The sequence below is a fragment of the Morone saxatilis genome, unplaced genomic scaffold (assembly GCF_004916995.1).
Source record: "Morone saxatilis isolate NCDOM2014 unplaced genomic scaffold, NCSU_SB_2.0 Contig3, whole genome shotgun sequence".
NCBI lineage: Eukaryota > Metazoa > Chordata > Actinopteri > Moronidae > Morone > Morone saxatilis.
In genome coordinates this window covers 13,501,428-13,523,747 of record NW_023339873.1, presented here as the reverse complement: position 1 = coordinate 13,523,747, position 22,320 = coordinate 13,501,428, and the positions used below count along the sequence as shown (strand labels likewise).

General features: G+C 43.1%; 2 protein-coding genes across 5 annotated transcripts in view; both read right to left on the bottom strand.

Moving 5' to 3' along the window:
* Positions 1-1,089: 1,089 nt before the first annotated feature.
* On the bottom strand, positions 1,090-13,255 carry peli2 (pellino E3 ubiquitin protein ligase family member 2). Its single transcript, XM_035674593.1, has 6 exons — positions 12,938-13,255; positions 7,947-8,076; positions 5,716-5,817; positions 4,569-4,766; positions 4,204-4,392; positions 1,090-4,086 (listed from the first exon to the last, which is right to left on the bottom strand). The coding sequence occupies exons 1-6, from the start codon at positions 13,039-13,041 to the stop codon at positions 3,508-3,510; spliced, it is 1,302 nt and encodes a 433-aa protein (XP_035530486.1). The 5' UTR covers positions 13,042-13,255; the 3' UTR covers positions 1,090-3,507.
* A 3,265-nt stretch (positions 13,256-16,520) lies between these two features.
* Positions 16,521-22,320, bottom strand: part of ktn1 (kinectin 1) — an 18,618-nt gene continuing 12,818 nt past the window's right edge. For 3 of the 4 annotated variants that reach the window (XM_035673590.1, XM_035673593.1, XM_035673591.1), the window contains 11 exons: positions 20,740-20,829; positions 20,531-20,617; positions 20,341-20,430; positions 20,160-20,252; positions 19,974-20,042; positions 19,749-19,832; positions 19,229-19,312; positions 18,067-18,150; positions 17,858-17,953; positions 17,645-17,755; positions 16,521-17,547 (listed from right to left, as the gene is read on the bottom strand). In XM_035673590.1, the coding sequence (XP_035529483.1) occupies positions 17,518-17,547; positions 17,645-17,755; positions 17,858-17,953; positions 18,067-18,150; positions 19,229-19,312; positions 19,749-19,832; positions 19,974-20,042; positions 20,160-20,252; positions 20,341-20,430; positions 20,531-20,617; positions 20,740-20,829 (918 nt within the window). In that variant the 3' untranslated portion in view covers positions 16,521-17,517. The remainder of the gene's footprint in view (positions 17,548-17,644; positions 17,756-17,857; positions 17,954-18,066; positions 18,151-19,228; positions 19,313-19,748; positions 19,833-19,973; positions 20,043-20,159; positions 20,253-20,340; positions 20,431-20,530; positions 20,618-20,739; positions 20,830-22,320) is intronic. The other variant, XM_035673592.1, reaches the window with a different exon arrangement.

The window sequence follows — 22,320 nt, the reverse complement described above, 5'->3', positions numbered from 1 at the left end:
ACTGCAGAAATGTTAATTAGGAAGCAAGGCATCCCACGGCTCCATTCCTCTCCAAACGCCTAACTGACATGTTATGTATTTAAATCCCTTTCATGTGCCCTTATTATAGAGGAGATGAAGTCACATGCAAATGATGGAAAATGTCATCATCATACAATATTTCTGCATGCAAATAAAAATAAAAGCTAAAAACTGCTCACAACTATGCATATTTGTCAGCCATGTCTTATATATGATGCTGGGATTTAAATCTGAAATAAATCTATGAACTGTATAATTAATTTGGAGAAAAAAATGCAAAAGCAAATACATATGGAAATGTTAAGATTAATCAGTGAATGTACAACTTAATATACAGCCGACATGCATTTCATCATGGTAGCGTAATTGCACATTGCACAAGACTTTCAGGCATCTATAGGCAAGCTAATTTAGTTAATTTGATTTCTCTTGTTTCAAATGTATTTGTGATGTATTAATACTGAGTCTTTTTAATAATAAACATCAAACTTCCATTTCTTTGCTGTGTGTTTGTGGCCATTGGATGCCGCAGGCTCAGTGGTTCGGTGGGCTTAGTGCCAACATCTCCATTGTTGAGGAAATAGTGCCCTCTTGTGGCCTCCGAGGGAAGCTGCACCCAGCAACGAGCACCAGGGAATGTTGCTCATGCAGTCATTTTCTATGGTAAATATTAAGATGAGGCCGATAAGATAGAACATGAAATGTGAATAAAATAGACTTCAAGAAAAATGTGTCTCTTATCTAAAAAAAAAAAAAATACTGTGTTTGATGGAGCTATCAAAACCCAGAGCCATTTTGGCAACCAAGATAGCAGGGAAATGCTCATACTGAGGAATGATGAAACACACATGTAACTGTGATTAAACATTACTGCTGTATTGTTCATACACAGCTGAGACCTCTGGAGTTCAAAGGCAGCAGCTTCACAAAAGGAACAAATCCTCATCAAACTGCACATACCTTTTTAAAAACCACTGAATCATTGTCACACCTAGGAGGATGACATTTTACATGAGTCAGATTTAAAGAAGGCCTAAAATTAGAGAGACAACCCACTCACTTTAAAAGTTATTTTTAAAAAATATTTTATTCTTTGCAAAGGAGGCATTGGGAGCATCAGTGCGTTCTATGGCTTTTGTACAGAGTTCCTGTAGGAGACAAAATCATAGAACAAGCCCTTGGGTGAACTGAGGGCCCCACCCATGTTTACCAAGGAGGAATGTTTGAGGCAGCTACTCTGCAGCTGTTACAGAACACGGTCTTAAGCAATGGGCACAGTGTGTTTGAGCAGAAAGTGTTGGAAAGGAATGCTACTGTACAGTATGTGGCTAAGTACTCGACCCAGTTTGGCAGTTACATAAAATCTGAAGAAATCAAGCCATTCAGAAAATGCTCTGTGGTATGAGTGAAGTGTAATGCTGCTGATGCTTTTCAGAATGCTAGCCATGTTTCTCTCAGGAGGGAACCAAATAAAAGAAAAATACACCCAGCAGTCCACCGCTGCTGTTGAGATTGGAGCTTTTCTAGTGAAGACCAGAAGCCCTTAACCAAGGTGGATTCTAACCCTCGATGATACCTCTGAATTTCACTCATTATAATGCAACCTGGAAATAAATTTGAACACATTAGGAACGTTACCCCTCAACATCTCGTCATTTTAATGCTCAATCGCGTATATTAATAAGCTAGTGGCAGAATTAATGCTTATCTACTCTACATATGGGCACAGTCTGGTGAGCTAACATCACAGAAGAATGCACAGATTCGTCCCAGATTCTTTAGCGTCAATTCATCTGCTACTTTGTTTTGGACAACTCGCCTCATCCACACACAATAGAACTTACCAAATTTGGCATAGTGTGCGATAATATCATTATTCCCATGGAGCTGGTTTGCAACTGAACAGCCTTGACTGCAATCCAGAGCTGTCAACATTCCACCATAGCAGCAGTTCAGGTTCAGGATTGTTTACAGAAACACTTTGGATCGAGAGACTGGTCGTCACGTCTTGCATGCGGAGAGAAAACAGCTCCTCCTTATATTTGGTATAATCTCTGGATGCTGCTGAGACTGTGCCCAGGTTTGACAGCGTACAGATCATTGGATCAGACCCAGCATGGGATAAAGCTAACAACAGTGCAGACTGAATACAGTACGTGTGTGTGGGGCAGGGACACGGCTAGCTAACGGGCTAGCAAGCAGGTGTGGTCGATGCATACGGTAGTACAGCTCCGATGATGGCCTTACCTAGAACCTTTAACAGCACTGCCATTGAGAAAGCAAGTTGTGTAATTGAAGCACCACCAGCGAGGAGAGTCAATGTATTTCAGTACATTCATTGTCAAACCCTGCGAGGTGGGTTTAATTCCTGTGTTCTCTCTGGTAGCGGTTTGGGTGGTAGGCGAAATCATAGAAAAAGGGGATTGGGGTGAAATGATGCAGGGCGATTTAAACAAAGCCCAAGGGCACCCACACAGTCCGACCCACACGCACACACACAATCACACATGCATGCACACACTCTCCAACATTCTCAGACATTAATTATGCAGGAGAAAAATATATTAACATTTGCATTACAAAACAGTACAAGGGCCTCAGTGTAGTAAAATACCTCTTCTGTCAGATAAAAATGTGGAGAAGAATCTGTGCGGGTTGTCATTTCCTTACGTCTTCTGTATGCAAAACTATCTCTCCCTTTGCCTTCAACAAAATATCTTTTCTCGTTTATGAAAAATACTCCCACAGTTTAATGGGATTTGAGGCACTGGATTATATCTATACACAAAAAGTCTTTCCCCCCCTCCTAAAAGTTTGTTCAGCAAATGGAAGCCAAATCCGTTGAGCTACATGATCTAGATGCCATTAAGGGTTCAGGGCTGATGGGCAATGGGGAGCACTTAACTCTTTAGACCCCAAGTTCCTCCTGGCTTTTCTCTCAGCCAACAGTCCAGCTGTCTGGCTCTGTAAAAACTTTGTCTCAGACCCACCAGGAATTGAACTATAAAACCTCCCCCTATTTTTTTTTCCCAACAGACCCAACCACACCACTGATATCTCGTTCGGTCTGATTCATGAGTAAAAGCAATTCATCACTTCTACAACCTTAATTCTATGGCCCTCTGATGGAATACCAGCAGCCACTGTAGTTTAAAAACAGCCCAGTGCTGGAGCCTTGTTTAAAGCGGGTGGTTGGCAGGACAGTTTAACAGTATTTCAATGTGGAGGAACCAGGCATCTGTGGTCCAGTGTGCTCCACATCTCGGTGTCCCACCATGGCCATCCAAACTGCCACAAGAGGCCCTTAACAATCTGTAATGGCTCTCTGTTGTGCAGAATCCACAGTATATGACCAGAACTTGAGAAGACTTACTCCTTTCCACAGCTGGCTTACACTAACAAAAGAAAGCACAAAATAATCGGAACAGTTTCACAGCATGTTGGCATTCCTGTCTAATCTTTTCTGCCAGAGCAGGACCCTTGAGCTCAGTCCACCGGGCCCTGGAAGATTAGCTTGGAACAGCCCTGACTGAGACTGAGCTGGGTGGCACAGAAGGGGCAGGCGGCGTGGAAGGCGTGGGTGCCGTGGGGCAGAGGGATCTCCGCCCAGTATTTGACTGACTTCTCTGAACACACGTGTCCACATGGCACGAAGGCATGCGTGGGCGCACCTGTGTCCACGTAGAAGGCCGCCTCGCAGCCCAGCCAAAGCGGCACATAGGGCCCGACCACCCGGCACATTGGACACTCTCGCTGAGTGTTGGGCTCCTGCTCTGAACGGTGGCCCCAGTTGTGGTAACCGTGCACATGGCCACAGGCCAGGTAGACCCAAGGCTGCTTGTCCTCCAGAGAGGAAAGGGCGCGGCTGCGTTGCATGCTGGGAAAGGCAAGTGTGTTGAGACCTACAGGGCACTGGGGCCTCGCTGCGTTGATCTCCTGCCTGAGAGCCTCCAGATGCTTTTGGGTGGGAGTGTGAAAGAGGCCTTCTGCAGTACGCCACAGCAAAGTGGCTCCACACAGATCCACCAGGGAGCCGTCCTGCAGTATATTACTCTCATTCTCCACCTGCAGAGGGTGACGCAGCAGACACACAGTTTCAGAAAGAATGCTTAAGCCTTGCATGTAACCGTCATAATTGTATTCTATTTGTGAACTAAGTCCAGTATGTATGAGGCTACTGACCAGTTTGCCCGGGGTCTGTGCTGAGCGAGTCTCTCTCAGTGTGTAAACATCCCCACAAACAGAAATCTCTCTCCAGATGCCGGGCTTTGACTCTTCCGTGAACCCACCCTTAGGATGCATTACCAGCACGCCATTGGTCGTTAGTCCGTCCATGTGACCATCGGGGTTCTTCCATTTTGCTGCTTTTTCCTGTATGTGAGACAGAAAATAGATGATGATGCAAACTGGTTTTCTGTTGTGCGTCACAACACTGTCAAAGAAAGAAATTGTTTATCTGGTTAGAACTTATGGATTTAAGGATGGACATCCAACCTTCCATTAGGACAGCAGTTAACCGTATATCTACCATGATAAATAGTAATTACCCCGAGGAAGATGTTTTTGGAAGAATCAAAACCAGCAGCGTAGATGCGAGCAGTGAAGGGCGGGTTACGCTCACAGACCACTCGGCAGGCAAAACGGGAGATGGTGCTCTGTGTGATGGGAGTCTCCTCTCCCTCCTGGCCCCCTGCTATTGTGTCAGTCACCACAAAGTCTATGGGACTTTCAGTGGAACGCCCAATCTACAAAACAACACAGTCATTAATCAATATCATTCTTTATTATTATATGGTTTCTTGTGATCTCATGTCAGTATATTGGCATGGATGAAAAGAAGTCTCTTTAATTCCCTGCAGACATACGAACTGTTCTGCTTCCCGGCAGTTCAGCCATTTGCCAGTTTTGAGGTGGTTTGATATTTAAATGACGTTTTAAATAAAGTTCACGTTGCTGTGTTAAAATACTGAGACATGACACACTTCGGTACACAGAGTTTCATACAGCAGGATGTTATTATATAAGTGTATCTCTTAAAAGAGTTCAAGTTTCTACCCCCCCCCAAAAAAATAATATTTCAGCCTTATTTTTAAAACAGACCACAGAGTTCAACACTGAAAAATGTCCAAACATTTGTCAAGCTGAACAAGCAGAGGTAAATTTAGCATTTCCCCTTTTTCATTTCCTCATTTTTTTTCAAATTGCCCTAAAGTCCTGTTTTTTGAATAGTTTCCCCCTCTCTGTTGTGTCTGTTTCTATTTATTCAGTGTTGTTTTCACAGACACATGGAGACAATACAGGGCTGAATGTGAAGCACGTGTCTGCAGTGCTGACTTCCCTCTGGCCATTATCCACTTGCTGTACATTCACATTAATGCTACAGACAAACAGTTGACAGTAAACAAGTCACATGCACTCTCCGACGGAGTGTAAAGTTCAAGAAGGGAAAAACCGACAAACTGTGCATAGGTTTCGAAGGGATAGCTGCGAATACTCTTAATTAAATTTAGAGCTGAAAAGTAAGTCAAGCAATCAACTGACAGAGAAAAAACACCTTGTATTTTAATAATCTAATGTAAGGTTTTGATGCTTTTCTTCATTTTATATATATATATATATATATATATATATATTAGTATTACTGTCAGTTGCAGTTATTCAAAAGCATAACATTGGCATTTAATGGGTTTTTACCTGAAACATATCTGTGTCTTTGTCATGGCAGTACTCCACCACCACCGTCTGGTTTCTGGACAGCGTGTAGGAGATGCTATGTTGGCCTTTACAGTTCACAGCCTGAAATATAACAAGCAACTCATTACACATTGTGATCCCATATTAAAAACACAACAGATGCATATTTTAACAGTTCAAGTATACACACACCAATAACAAAAGGAGTGTTTTATTGTTAAATACTATATGCCATATGCAATAATTGCATTTTCGCTGAGGTTACAAGAACAATGAGCTTTTGATTACAATAGATTATTCATATGGCTTTAAAACAGACATTCCCTTATTATATGACCTAAATGCAAAGATCGGTTGCAGGAACTTCTGGTAGAGGAACAGGCAAGAGCATGTAAAGTCACACTCCCATGACAGTGATCATAAACTGGCCTGAGTTAACACAAGCTTGCCTACCAGCTGAGCTGCCTCAGTCAGTGTAGTGACGGAGGGTGGGTTAAAGCCACTCAGGCCCAGCTCCCATCAACACTTTACCACATGCCACTATCATCCTGCTCTAATCTGCAAATTCCATTTCCAAAACAACCTTCCCCCCCTTTGTCACGTGCAAGAGGGAAAGAGGGAGAGAGAAAGTGGGTCATCAGCGCTCTGCTGTAACCTCAGAGACAGACGGGGACAAATGTCATCATCACATGCAGTCTTGTCTCGACTGCGCTGCTACAAACAAATGGTGCTCCACCTGTTCGGAGGTGCTCGTACACGCTCCAAACAGAAACGTATATTTCTATAAACACGTCACCACAGACCCAAAATGTCACACAACCAATCCGTCAGGTGGAAGGAAATAAAAAAAGAGCCACAGGCCATCCAAACCTCTGAAGGAAGGCAAATGCAACAATCACACAATGCACAAATGCAGTAATTGAGATCAAGTGGGGAGATGAGAAAGCAGGTTTGAATATGAGGCTGGCAGTGGCATCACGGGAGCTCCTCATTAACTGTCATGAACACCAGAGTGTGCAGAGACACGTGAGCTTTCCTTTTCAGCTTCTGAGCCACAGAGCACTCTCCGTTCATTTGTACAAGACTGCTACACTGTCAGGGAGCTGGAGCAGGTTTGGGGACTGCTGTAGAAAAGAAAATAATAGAAAAAGAGGGGAGACGGCTTGGTTTCTCTTTACTACGTACTCAAAAAGAAAGCTCTCCTCAAATTAAGCTCACCACACTGCTGGTCTCTAAGGAATGGCTATTTTTGACCTTGTGTACAGCTGGGAGTGCAGGGTCAGGCAACTGCAACAACTTCCTCCTCAGTTCACCCTACTAATCCCAGGCCTGGTAACGGTGGCAGAGAGAAAGAGTGGTAAAAGGGGAAGAAGCTCACAGCAGTTCCCATCTCCGACACAATTTTTGACCAACTGTGCAAATGGCACTCTCAGCTGAACTGCGCAGTAAAAAAAAAAAAACACACACACAGCCAGGTCCAATGCAACATGGTTTTCTGAGCAAATTGCCTGAGTAACAACTTCTGGTGTGGAGCAGCAAAAACATTTAGACATATTTGATAAACCACTGCGGCAAAAAATTCAGCTCCGACTCCAATGGAATGATGCACAATCTCTGCAATGAAAAAGCCTCGGTCACAGAAAAACCTCAAAGCAGATATCAGGAGTCAGGTTCCACAAGGTGAGAGTAACCTGAACCAGAGGGCCTTTGGCTGGCGAGTTAAACTCCCAACAATGTATGGAATATTGGCCTCCAAGAGGTGCAGAGGTAAGCAGGTCCTGTGGCTTGTTTAGCAGTTTTTTGCTTAGGAACCAAAGGCAGGAATGCAGGAAGGCAGACACGTTATACTCGACGGGACAGTTTCTGGCAAGCACTCTGATGCAAAGAAAAGCTATGAGGCCCGGCAAGGAACTAGAGTTATTGTACTGCAAATGTCAACATTAAGGTCTGCCAACACTAATGTAAAGGAGTTTACTGCACGTTCCACAAGCTACTGAAATGACTGAAAAAGCCTTCTGCTGCTCTGAAAATGTCATTTTGTTGGTTTTGTTCCATCACAATATGAACTGAAAACAAAAAAGTACATCGAAAAAATTATCTCCCTGTCTCTGTTATTAATTTGCATGCTTGTATACATTTTTGTCTGAAATTTACACATCAAAGGACAAAAAGACTATTGTCCGTGGACTGTACAATAAATCACTTAATTCATCCTCTGATCTGTTCTGTACCTTGCTTGCCTGGGGTGTGTTGAGGATGTGCACAGTGCTTGGCTTAACACCATTGGCTTTGGTCCTCTTGTATAGCGCAAATCTGCTTTTCCGTCTACCCCGATCTCCATTGGGCAGAGAGCCATTGTACCTGTCACAGAGGGGGGTGGGGGTGGAGGAAAGGACAGCAAATTCACAGTTACATTTTTTTATTAAAACGCAAACTGTTTTTCTAGCTGCAAAAAGATGTGTCTAAAGAGATTTACAGGCACAATTCTTGTAATCATATAACAAGTAAACACGGGAAATTCGAAACATTCATGCGTTTTGAAAAGGAGCTTTGCCATGCATTACATCACTGGCAATCTAATGCACCCTATTAGCAAACTAAGCGTTACCTTGGATAATGTCTCTCATTACATAATGCACTATGGTGCTTGTGATTTGAGTGAGCCAACTCTGTGTAAACTGCAGCTGTTCTCTTGCTCTGTGTCCCAGGCAGGAGCAGGTTTTAAGATGCACGTCAGGTTTGCTATCACTTTGGGAACGCACAGTCTGGGTGGAGGACTGGCTCACACAACTGAAACCTGTTCTCTCATGGCTGAATTTTATACACCGACACAGGAAACTCTAAGATTGCAATATCAAAGCCTCAGCGTGACCGGAAGAGCATCTAAGAGCGTTGTCGGTTTTCACTTCTTAATACCAGATCCCTGTTTTGCCCTTCAGTCTGCTGTGAGGCACCTAGCCTAGGCAGCTCCTTGTGAATGCAGAAGCCCCTTCCGGTAGGACTGGTCCTCTCCCCATCCACCAGCTGGTTCCTACAGCTGGGACACCCCATGCTCTACTCCCATCCAAAACACAGACCTTCTGTCACACACTTGCGTGTAACCGTGGTGTGCTGAACAGGCACTTTGCACAACGGACATATCTCTATCGAAAGCCTCAGGTTTGCATAGCAATGCATATCATTAGGGAATGAACTCCACCTTCCACGACACAATCTGACATTTCTCCTCTCTGTTGCAACACAAATGCAACAGTAGCAACAAGGGCCTCTTCCTGCTCCTCCCTACCTCCCTCCAAAGCATGTCCACCTGTCCCATGTCTCCACACGGCTGGCCAGGCATGGAAACACATGGTCCCAGTCAGCACAGTGCACAAGGCTGGCCTGTAGGACAAGCCACCCACAGAGAGCTAGAGAGGCACTGGTTGATACTGTGGACAAAACTATAACTAATACACTGACAGCAGGAGGAAAACTGCAGAATAATGGTGGATATATAATTGTGTTAGTGTTGTTTATAATGTTTAAACTGTTCACTACCACAAAGACTCTTTTTCGCCTTTACTAATGTTTACTAATGTTGATTATTGTCTACTAGTGTTCACGTGTTGCTTTAGAAAGACATCCATTATCATAACGATGTACTGGACAGAAAAGAAAGAAAAAGAAAACAATGTTAAATCTGCTTCTATGGTGTTTATTAATCAGAGCCTACAAACCTACTGATCCTGTTTGGTCTTGATCCTATAGGAAATCCTTACAGGATATAAATACAGACGATCTCTCATCAATAAACACACTTTTGAAGCTAATTTTACACTCCAATTTCATCAGACCTGTCCTAGAAACTTCCCACCTAAATAAAGAGCAGCTAGGCCTATATATTATTCAGATTTCTTTTTGGTGGGGTGGGTGGGGGGTGCTGGGTACCTGTGCCTGGATGTCTCACATACAACACACAATAAGATGATATGCAGCTTAGCATTTTCGCCTTGATGAATTCCAAATGCAGAATATGCGCCACACATGCCTTTCTATTCATCATTACACTGAGGAACAATATTCTGTCATCTAGGAACCGCCACCGTCACATTAGCTAGGACAGGCTCTTTAAAGCTGCGCTCCAACTAATTGTGATCGCTTTCCCTTTTGACCTGTGCCAGACAGACGGCGGATTTACCTTCCAATACTTAGGAGCAGGGATTAGAAGACTCTGGCGTATCACCTATCCTCCAGGGTTGCACTAAAGGAGCCAACAGCACCTCCCACCTCTTATGCTAACATGAAAAGGCTAGTGTTCGCAGAAGGAGGAGGAGATGTGCTGAGTTGTCGGAGTGACATAAAGACAGGGTGGCCTTAAAGGGTCGCAGAAGAGGGCACGGAGGTTAGATGATGCTGCAAAGTGAGACTACGAGCTATTAGTGCTTCCGATCTAAATAAAATAATACAGAATTTGGTAAATGGGAGGCAGCCATCAGTCAACTCTTCTGCTGCTTGGATGAATACGATTTTTTTCAGCAACAATCAGTGCCAGTTTGTACCAAAGATGTCCCCAGTCTGATTTGTAGACTTCCTTTACCGAGCGGTTCGTTCAGGAGAAATGTTCAAAGTCCAATCAATAGGCCCAGTCTCCCATCTACAATGGACAGAGGAAGCTGAGGAGAGGCAAAGGCTGGGTCCTGATCAATCCATCCTTTCATTTCCAGGATACCCACGCAGCGCCCCCTCTTCCTCCCCTCCTTCCTCTCCCTCCTCACTGACCAGCACCAAGCCAATCCGCCCAGGCAGAGATAGGGGGGCAGCCATGCAAGTAATAAGAGCCACCACGGTCATGGCAACAAACCACTGAGGGAACTGCTGCTCAAACAAGCTTTGTTCCATGCTGTCAGCTATCTTGTCTACCATCAGTTTTATCAATGGGATGTGATGTCATGGTAGTGATTATACAGCCGTCACATCTGATTCAAATATGTGTCTTTATGTCAAGAGAGAGAACAAAAGTATCAGCTTCAAACGTGCCACATGCTCAGCCTGGGGTAATAAGCAGTCAGCACTTTTTGTCCCTTATAATAAGCAGTGTGGCTGAGTGTATGGGTGGAGGGCAAGGGACAAAGCCACACTCAACGAGCTGTGTGTATAACCTTTATAAGCTTCTCATTTCAAGAGCTTCAAACAAACGCGATACATATATTATTCCCAACACCTAAAAATGTTCATTTTGAGTTTTAAGAACTTTCAAGTGAGTTGCAGTGCGGGCAAAGTCCAATCACTGATGACACAGCAGGTGTTTTCCATCATCTGTGGCAGCTGTTGCCCTTGACAGCTTATAAATATAAACATGATTGTTGAGAATGATAACTGGCTGCAGTTTCTCCTGAACAAATCCTGAAAAAAGAAAACACAGTAGGGGTTTTGAAATCGTTCAGACAAACAAAGAAAAAGCCAGACCAGGTTTATTGGGTTGCAGGATGAGACACGTATACTAATGCCACTCGCTGCCATGTGTGTTTTTACATCAACAGAGTATGGCTGAGTATTGTTATATATATTGCAATAGCAGTTCCAATATGATATAAAGTATTAAAACCTCAATGAAAAGAATACGGAGCCTTTTTTTATTTAACAAAAGAAGCCCAAGCGCTCACATGTTTGATGCCGTCTAAACACAATGCAAGAACTTTCTTTTAATAAACTAGTTTAAACTGAAGAAAGTTTTTGATCTATCTGACATAATAAAAGCAAGCAAACAAGATCTCACTAGACATGTGAGGCAGCAAATATTTAGATCATTTGAGTCATTTTTTTCTAGTAAAAAATACTTTTCATTGGTTCCAGCGTCTCAGTTGTTATGATTATCTGCTTCTCCGTGTTATATCTCATTAAACCGGAATTATTTTTGGATTGGATGGACTGTTTTGAAGACGTCGTTCTGGCCTTCAGGAGAATTTTAACAGGCCTGTTCAGACCAAACGATGAATCAACATAATAATCGGCAGACTAATCGATAAAAAAAACTGTGAAGTTGACTGATAGAAACAAAGACATACTGAGATAAACATAACCAACGTGTCCACAAGTGCTCATTGACTAAAAAAGCCTATGAACGAACACTGAACCCACAGAGAGTCTGGGGTCTCTGGCAAAGGCCGTATATACAATGAGACAATTTACACACAGAGACGTCGCCATGCCAATCATTCTGTGGTAGCTTTCCCTTTTCTGGCTCGGACTGTATCAGGCCACTGTGGGAAACGTGAGCAGGGCTGTTCAATGGCGTTATTTTGATATGATTTTAACATCAATGTGACAGAGTACCTTGAGTGTTACATTTCCCGAGAACAGATATATCCTGTTTGGCAGTTTTCTCCATGCTTTTCCATGAAATGTATTAAACCACGACACATGGATATCACAACATCAATGATAAAAGGAATGTATCCATATCCCTCACTCCTATGCTGGTGTTAAGTCTTTAGTAGTTCAACAAGTCTCCTCCCTGACCATGTGAACAGCAGACATTAGAGAATGTAAAATAAATCAACTTCCTGTGTAAGCACGGTGTGTGATTTCATGATCCTGTACATAACACAAGCCGTGGCCTTGTAGTGCTCGAGTGCCACAGATGCTGTGTGTCTGGCAGATGTACAGCTGTACGTTGTCCGAGCTACAGATAGTATTGGAAATAGGAAGAAACCCTGGGGACTGGGGGAGGGGACCATCACCACTTCCGAATTCCTAAAACCCCATGAATCCAGATTTAAGGTAGGAAGGAGCGCCCTGGTCAAAGTTGCTGAGTGTGGGATTCATTTCACCCGGGTTTCTAAAGTTGTCCTGAACGCTGTATCTGCTTGGTGGCCCTCGGTCGGTTCAAATGTAGCACGACTGTTGTGTCTTTCCCGGTTATATAAAAACTACAAATGTACACATTTCTGATTGAGCACGTGTCTGTTTAGTGGAGTAACGTGAGCGCTTGAACCTCCACGGGGGCTTGACGTTTTTCCTGAACATATCTGAAGTGTGTAAGTGTGTAAAATAAATCGACGTTAGGCACGATTCAACCCCCATTAAAAGTCCGTATCTCCTTCTCCAAACTTACAGTCGCGTCGCTAAGTTAGCTAGGTGAGTGCCCTCTTGTGAAACTTCCTCAACATAAACACACGTTCACAAACAGGAGTCTATAAAGTGAAGATATACTAAAATAAGATATCAGCGAGGCTTAACTTACCCCAACACCACCAGCTCCCCGTATTTCACTGGGTCTTTGGACGGGGCGCAGTGCTCCTCTTGGCTTGACGAAAACATGAGGCTTCTGGCTTCACTGTGTAACATTAGCTATACAGTAATAACAGCGGCTCAAAAATCTCCTGGAATTCCCTTCAAAAAACACGGCAGGCTCTCATTTCAGATCATATATCCAGCGGTATATGTCTCTGTGCCCACACCGATCCAGTTTTCTATAAATAAACTGGTCTCAAACTTCTTTAGCGTGACATAGCAAAATGTAACTTACTTGGCGGTTGAATCCGCTCTGAAGCAGATACAAAAACAGCGAGGAGCAGGGCCGGAATGTACCATTCTCCTGTTCTTTACTTTCTGTAGGGGAGGACGCAATACCAAAGCTAGGTTTAAACTAGTGTCTTTGACCTAAGTATGCTGCATGTGGTTACTAAAAGTCATTAATTACGCTAGAGGGAAGTAGTTTGCCTTTATTTTATTCTTGGGTAAACAACATTATCGTACTTGAAGTAAAACCTCCTACCTTTGCCACCTCGCATGGCCCATGGTTCGCACCCTGTGTTATGTAAACAAAGAGTACAATCTGGGAATTCTTAAAGGGATCATACTTTTCCTGATATGTTTGCAAAGTTTCCAGTTTCCCTTATATGACGAGAATAAGGGCTTACGCACTTTTCGTCACAATATCTTGTAAGTGTTGGCATCATAGCCCCCCTTTCTATTTGAGCACGAATCTATCAAGGATCATAATGTCATGAGATCTGAGTACTCTGTACAAAGTAACACGGGCCTAAGTGAGCCTGCAGAAGGTGGGGCCGTGAAAATAATCATCCTGTTACATTTCCTGAGATAACATGCAGCGAGTGAAAGGATGGTGAAATTAGATTTGCTTATTTTATTGGTGAGCCCCTGGGCCCTTTCAAGGACTTGATTTGATTATGACTTTATTGCAGTTGGGAAATGCATGTGACTGATTATGCAACCTAATGACATCACTATTTATCTGCATGCCTGGAAGTTTTATTTTTACATTACCATTGCTCATTTCATTTAGTTGTCTAGCTTCCTGTTTCATCTTTCCTTTATTGGGTGCAGGCCTACAGGTATGTGCCGATTTCTTTCTGTAATATCTCTTTAGTCACCTGGCTCCATGTGTCTAATAATAACACCAAGGCCTTGTCATTTGCTTAATTGCTTCTTCTGAGAATGACTATTGTAACCAAATGTCCTCACCTTACGTGAGGATGTCAAGAACTTTCTTAACCTCCAACTTGGAATATCTCACATGTCCAGTTGTTCTCACGCCTTTCTGATGAATGTGCCACTCCTCCACTTTTGTCTGGCAGTCTCATCAGCATTTTACTGCCCTTGTCTTGTTTTCACAAGAATCTCCGTGGTTGGAGGCACCCTTACTGCTTCAGGCCCCTTCAGTGGTCCTATTGCCTTTGAAATTATGGCCTTCTGTTTGAACTGGTGTTCAGTTTCAAAGTGTAATAACACTTGACAGAAAAACAAAAGGTAGTAGGGGGTCACTGGGGCCCATGAAGGTGCTTGCCTCAACCATCCCTATGTGCTACAACTTAAAGTACAATAAGTTACAACAATGATGTATTATTCCATTTCAAAGCAGCACGACTCAGATTAATCCATGACATTTGTTCTGTTCTGTTCATAGCTGCACATACTTGGCCATTAATAGTACGGAGCACTCCTGTGTACTATCTAACTACTAACTTCAGCTTCTTCAGCAGTTGTGCACAAGGATCAAGCTGCATTAGGCCTTTAACTACAGGCCTAGGGGCTGGCCTTAAAGCCGTGGGTATAATGAATGTTTACTGCTTCTTTGTGTCACTGTCTCTTTCCGCTTGCTTTCATCCACTGGGCATTGTCTGTGTAAAAGAGCACTACAGTCTTTTCTATGTCTGTCTGACTCACCCTCCTGCACGCACGCACGCACACACACACACAGTTGAGTGGGGGGGGGATCAAAGGCTCTCTAGCACATACCACACTGATGGAGAGCAGATGCAGGGAGTGGGTTGCTTTCCTGAAGTTGTGCTGGCGTAGTGTGAGTGCAAATCTATGTTTAGGAGGAGGAGTCGAATGTTACCAGGCAAGTAGCATGCAAAGCAGAGGTCTACTGCGGCAAGCTCGGTTGTGCAATTGAGACTAACAGTGTGAGCAATGATGACATAGGAAAGACAAAGCCCCCATTAACTTCCTCACAGCTTTTCGGCAGGCTTTACACATCAGACTTTCAATGGGAGTCATGAGACTACCTAAGTGTCTGACAAAGTGTAACCTCAGGCATTGCTGGTTTCTCCCACAATTTAACATTTGTTAGTCATTTACCAACACAAGGGTGACATGTCAGGGTTTTCCATGAACTGTGAGACACATTATATGAAATTAGTGACGGAACTGTAGAAAATATCACAAGTCATGATAAATTTGTCAGTTTTAGAGCTCATCATACAATTAAATATAGTGTAAACAGCTTATTTTATTAAAAGGACATTTTAACCCATGACTGGATATGAGTAACCAGCCAAGTCATAGGAGACTGTGTACATAGGGCACAGCGACTTTCAGCAGCAAGCTGAGAAAGCCACTCCCTGTATGATCCTGTTGATGACGAGTATGTTGAAGATACAGCGGTGCCTGCACTGTTTGGTCGCGCGGTTTCCATGTAGGTAAAAGCCAGATCTCCAATCAGCTGACTGCAGCATGACAGTGTGGGAGAATGTGAGGAATGTGCTGATCCCATGTTGCTCGCGCCCCTGACCTGACCCCCCCACCCCCCAGCCAGCACAACAGTCCTGTTGTTTTAAAGGCCTTTTTAACATGCAAAAGATGAGAGCAAGAGCTTTCTGTGCAGATACCCAAAGTCAAGTCAGGTCCAGTCACACAGAACCTGCATTTATGCTTTCAATAAACTAAAAAACTGGTAGTGGTTAAAAAAAAAAAAATCACAACCATGCCACATCTGGGCTTACAATACACTTTCATACTCGGCCACTCACAGCATCAACAAGTGACCACAACAGTGATTATTTTTTTCCCTCCCTACAACCAAGGCAGACATTGTTCCTGGTAAGCTTTTGATTATTTCAGCTACCAGTGGCATTCTTACTTCCTTTCCCATCTCCGTACTGACAGGAAATCTTTTGTAAAACCTCATGCAGGAGCTGAGAAAACAGTCTTCTGTTCTGAGTGATTATACAGCACGTTACCATCAACAGGGAAGTGGTCACACCCCAAATGTTCCATAATTGAGGCTGCACAACACCAGTCTCGCCACTGTCATACAAAACACTTACCTAAAATAACACCACCGCATGACAAACATGTGTATTGTGTACAGGAAAGTCAGATGAATATTTCATCAAGAAAAAAACAAAACAGCAAAAGCTTCATGAGAAGAAGCTTTGTAATTTCCCTGTGCACACATATGTTTTTCAAGGCTATGAATCAAATCAACTTGAATATTTCAAGTAAAGTTGTGTGCTGCCCCGCTGTGGTAGGGAGAAAGAAGTGCAGAGGAAGAAAAAGAAGCGACACAGGACGCTGGACAGATTTATCAAGCATCCCTTTTATTAACATCACCTGTTACAAAAAGAACAAAATCTTCAGTGTTAATGAACTTAGCAACAATATAGCGAGTGTTGATTACAGATGATATGGGACGCTTATTCCTAGAGTAGTTGCTGTAGGATTAAAAACCTCTAACACTGTTGACCTGGCCTTCTCTTTCCACAGCCAGGGTCACAGACTCTCTTCTCTCTGGAGCTGCAGTACAGACTACAGTTTGTCCATGCATCTCCATAGTTACAGTCACGTAGTGACCCTTCGGATATTCCCGAGACCCCTTCTGATCTCCCTTTTCCCACCCAATACTGAGCCAAGGTATGCATGGTACTATGAATTTATGAATGCACAATGCACAGTTTGTGATAGTTTTCTGGTCATGAGGCAAACAGATCAACAACATAGTGTATTTCAGCAGGTCCTAACTGGTACATTTAAACAATACAGGTCTTTAAGTTAAGAAAAAAAGGCCCGAAAACCCAAAGTTTGTTTCATCAAGTTGGAAATTTTTATCACTGCCCTCTCTTGACAAATAAACAACAAACTACTGCAGTATTCAAAAGGATTCCACTGAAAAATACAGGTGTTTTAAACAAAGGGAATGGTTGCCACACAGTTTAAATTATGCTGGATGTCATTTTTAAGTTTAGAATAAAAATTTAATGGCGATGCTGCTGAAGAAGAGGAATGTGGTGGGAGCAGAGTAGTGTGTTTTGGTACAGTGTCTGGAGTGTTTGGAATTAACAGTAACCTCTGCCTGCTCCCTCACGGCCAACAGTGAGACTGGGAGTGGTTTGCCAGTGCCTCAACCACAGTCAGTTGGAGGCTGCCTACAGTACAGGCGAAGTGATGGAGTTTGGGGAAAGGGGGGGTGGCTGGGTGTGAGAGTATGTTTGACGGTGGTAGTGATGAGACCGAAAGGTCAAAGGTGGTCTCTGTAGTGCAGTCAGGGTGGCTGCGTGGCGGTCCATCCTCCTCTCACTATACCTTGGGCAGATCTTTGTCAGCCTCCTGGAGGAGAACACAATGTAGAATGCTCAGACTCAGAAATTCAGGACTATGATACTAGATTAGTGGGCGGTAACAGCAGCTCAGTAACAGGCCTTACCCCTTCCTGTCCCTTGGTGAGTTGCCGGCTGACGGCTTGTAGCAGCTGCTGCAGTTCTCTGACTGTTTGGTTCAGTCCTGCAGTCATTTTCTCCTTTCTGTCAATCTCTTCCTGTCAGAGATAGAGTAACTGGTTTAGAGCACAATGTAACCACCTAAATACCACACATACAAAGACAACTGTTACAACACACAAACGGTCCCAGACTCTTACTCTCTGTGACGTCAGGCTGCTATTCTCTATCAGGTCATCAGCGTTGTCTGTCACTTTTGAGAGCTCCCCCTGAATCAGATCAAGAGACTGCTGGGCCTGGATCAAAGACCAGAAAATTCCACTTGTTAACAACGTGGTTTGGAGTTGGAGCCATATCACTGTATGAACACTTTAATAAAACTTAATATGTAACATATAATGAGCCTTACCTTATATAGGTCATCAGCCACCTTTTGCCTCTCGTTCTCCTCCGTCTCCAGCTTGGACAGAGTCTGGGTGAGCTGGGTTTTCAACTGGAATCAAAACAGAGACTCATGTTACATACATGTTCTACAGTATATTATAGCATTCCTGATGACACCTGTGAATCCATTTATAATTCAGTTTTGCATTTACACAAAGAGCAGTTATGCAGAGCCTACAACAAATGGGAATGTTACAGTGCTCATCATTTGCACAGATTTAACAGTTTTTGCTTGTCCAACATAGGCCATGTTCAAACCAAAAATAGCACTGTGTAAGAGTTCAAGGGGCTGTGTTGGTGTGGGCATGTTGCTACAGGTATTGGCAAGAAGATGAATCACGATCCAGAAAGTCCCAATAGAGAAATAAAGTCTTGTTTTAAGGCTTATCATATCAACAGGATTTTACAACTCTGGAAAGTTATTGCCGCTGCAGTCGTTCTTTCCTGTTTCTCAACGATCGCAAGATTAGGAGTATCATTACGTCATTCACCTGACAAAGTAACCTAGCAGGAATATGCACTTGTGCATGTAACCGATTGGCGAATGCATTGTTGCTGAACAATGTAGGAATGCAGTGCAGCAAAACTCTTCATTGTAATTAATCAAGAGGCTACATTTTTGTGAGTGCTACTGCTGGTCTGAACACACCCAATATATGGTTAAAACACTGCCAACACTTCACCAAGACCACAGAAAGTTGTCCAGTAACATTAGGGCAAGACAAAGACAACAAGACAGAACAGACAGACAAGGTTTGTAAGAAGGCTTGAGAGGAAATAATAGTGTGCAGTTGAAGGTGTAGAGAAGAATTCTAGCTGAAGATGGACAAAATGGAGCATATTTTTAGGCTCTACAGAGGATAGGCAAGTTGACTAGTAAGCCATTTGTTAAGTGCCAGTGTACTGAAGGAAGGGTTAGTCTTGTAAGTATCACTGAGTGTGAAGGTGAATCATCATTTTAAGTTAAAGACTGAGAGTGCACGTTCACTGAGGTTATGGATGATGACCCACAGCTGCAGAAGATGCGAGAACCCCCGTCCCGTGGCAGTCAGTGTAGACCCACCGCTGAGTGCCATAAGGGATAGGTTTTAAAAAGGAGCTTTAGCTAGAGGTTGAGCAACGCTTACCAAATTCAGCTCCTCATTCTGTCTGATAGCCTCTGTATATGAGCCATCAAGTCTGGTCTGCAATTCAGTCAACAGATCTTTGAGCTGAAATTAAGTTTGAAGATGTGTTTAATGGAAGTCTGTGGGAGTCAGGTTCAGGACAGCACAGTGACATGAGCTCATAGCTAGCAGAGCCATGTTGTGATAAATAAAGCTCAGGATCCTGTTGTGCATGACTGTAAATTACCAAAGGCAATCTATCAAGTTTGTGTCTGGTAAGTGGTGTAACTAAGTCATTGCTAGAGCTGACTATGCGACGTGTGTGTACTTTCAATTTCAATATTTAATGTCTGTGTTGTGTGGATTCCATATGCTCCAAATAAACAAAGTAATGGATGTCACAAAAACACCCAAACAGAAAAAAACCACCATGAACATGAAATGATACTACAGAGTTCAGGCTTTTGCCAGAGGCGGATGAACAGCTATGACATAACCGAGGATCACACGACTGGCTGAAGACAGCATGTTTCTGGCTTACCTCTCTGACCTCCGTCACATAGGTGGCACTCTCACGCTCTGCCCTCTCCAACTCAGACTCCAAATGCTGCTTTTCTCTTCTCAGCTACAGAGCACAACAGAGGTTCCGGAATATTTACAACCGAGACAAAAACAAAAGTTAAAATGGCAGAAAGTTTGAACTACAATAAGTCTTAGAAAAAATACAAGAGTGTGAACTTAAGATGTGTGTTTCAAGAGGACTGACATTTTCCAACTCGGCCGGATCAGTTAGTCTTTCAATCTCTTGTTCCAGACTTGTGACTTTCTGGCTCATCTAAGGTAAGAGACAGGAGAACGATGCAATGAAAAGCAAACAAAGTGCAATAATATACCACCTCAGTGATTTGAAATTTAATCTGGGAGTTGTTTCCTACAAAACTTGAACACATACCTCTCTGAGCTCTACTTGAGATAGCTCAAGCTTCACCCTCCAGCGAGACTCCTCCTGCTCCACACTGTTCTGGAGGCGCTGCAGGATGCCCTCCTGTGGATGCAACAGGGAATGACGGCTCAGTTTGGGAAGAGATGTCACTACAGAACAGCAAATGTTAAAACGGTAAACATTATCTCACCGTCTCTGCCAAGACCTTCTTGTATGTCTCACAGTCTTTCTGTAGAATCTTTTGGGTTTCCTCAGCTTCTTTCAGCTTCCCAGCCAGTGCCTATTGAGAGAGAGAAAGTCAGTATTTTTTTAGCCAAAGATACCTTCAGATTAAGAGGAAAGTTTTTTTTTTTTTTTTTTTACTTTTCCACTTGATTTACCATAGAGTCCCCTGATGCAGGGGTGGATTGTGTAGCTGAGCTTTCAGCTACTGCCTTCTCAAATGTGTGGAGCCACTCCTCATGGTTCTAGTAGAGAGAGGAGATGAGAAGAAAAGAGAAACATCACTAAAAGTTTAAGACACGCAATGAAGTAAGAAAGGTATTCAAACACAATTTAAATGGAGGTAAAAATCCAGTATTATCCATACCTGCTCATTGGGCAGAGGCACATTGGGCAGAAGTCTGTGCAGAACATCTCGACACTCTGCCTGAGACATTGCCAGTTCTGCCTGGTTCTCCTACGAGGTGATAAGGAGGGAGCGAAGAGGAAAAGGACAAAAAGAGGAGAGAAGATTGAGCACTGACTGTTGCAATAGTTCAGTCATTTCGAAGATAAGGTCCAGTGGTCATTCACAGCAGATATGACCGCCACCTTTCCTTCTTCGTCATTCTACTCGTTTTAAACCAGCCATCATCGGGTCATCCATCGAGATGCTCCAATCAATGTCACAGAAATTATTCATTTAACGTAACACAAACAGAGAATTAGGATAATCGCTGTCTCGCTCGTGAAAACATCTTTCAACAGGCCACACCTACACACCTAAGTGTCAGCAACCTCAGATTCAGAGCACATCACAAGCTTCAGTCTTCTTGCAACCGCAAGCACATCAATCGGCTTTCATGAAAATTCTACAAAAGTACCTTGAAACTCTTCAATAAATAAATTCAATAAATGAAAAAATGTAGCTATCAGTCCTCCCACAATAGGCTAGCATCATGCACTGTCACTCTGAGGCCTGAAGGGAGAACGTATGCCAAGCACTAGCCAGCTGGCACTCTAACCGCTATTCACATTAACTCACTGTGTCACACAAGGCAGCTCTGAGACGAGCGTAGTTGAATACAACCAACATGCACTGACAGTAAACAACAGCTGCCAAGGAACTCCCTGGCTCAGCGAAGAGAAGGTGCTTTCTACTGTACTCGGATGGCAAGAGAGCAGCTGCTGTGCTTAGGGTTCAGCATGTACCCTTCCCTAAAGTAGGGGAAGGACGGCAAAAATATACATACTTACTGTAACTGTTAATAGAACAGCTATCTGGTAGCTCACTCTATGTCTACAGAAGGGACCTGCAGCTACAAGACATACACTGTAGATTTTGCTTGTTTGCTTAGTTACATTTGCTCGTCCTGATGGAGACAGTTTCAGTTGTGAGTACAGAGTATTGAGAAAGATAAGGGCACTGTGGCATATTCATTAAAAGTTTTAAATGATCACACTTCCTTTAAAAAGGAATACACTGCATTAACATTGATGTAAATTAAACAGATTATCATAATTAAATTGCAATATTGACAGTACGGATGTCACAAAGCAGAATGAGAGGAAAACATGCTAGAAATGAGTCACATGACAGAAAGACAGGAAGCTGCAAAATGATTACCATGAATCTCAATCTAATGACATCTAGTGAAATCATTTCTAGGTTACTGCACACTCATTTCCAAGCATCAGCCTGAGCTTTGGGCAGGGAGTAATCTTTTATACATTTCAGAGCTTAAAGCAAAAATATATCCGCTAAAAGAAACCAATATTTAAGTTAGTTACGTCTGAGATTCTGAAAGGGCGTAGCGTAGTTCAACAGCTCGACGCACAAAGCCAATTGAAAACTTGAGGCCAGACAACAGAGGGGAGGGGCGAGAGTGAGGTAAATGAGTATGCAGCTTTGTTATGGATGAAGGTGGAAAAAGAAATCTCACTGGGACAATTATGGCAAAAAAAAAAA

What these genes read in the sequence shown, in the direction of transcription:
- peli2 (XM_035674593.1), bottom strand. Translation starts at nt 13,041, where the DNA reads ATGTTACACAGTGAAGCCAGAAGCCTCATGTTTTCGTCAAGCCAAGAG. An exon ending in ACACACCCCAGGCAAGCAAG is followed by an intron (nt 5,818 to 7,946) that starts GTACAGAACAGA and finishes GTTATATTTCAG; the next exon opens with GCTGTGAACTGTAAAGGCCA. An exon ending in CACAGACCCCGGGCAAACTG is followed by an intron (nt 4,087 to 4,203) that starts GTCAGTAGCCTC and finishes CACCCTCTGCAG; the next exon opens with GTGGAGAATGAGAGTAATAT.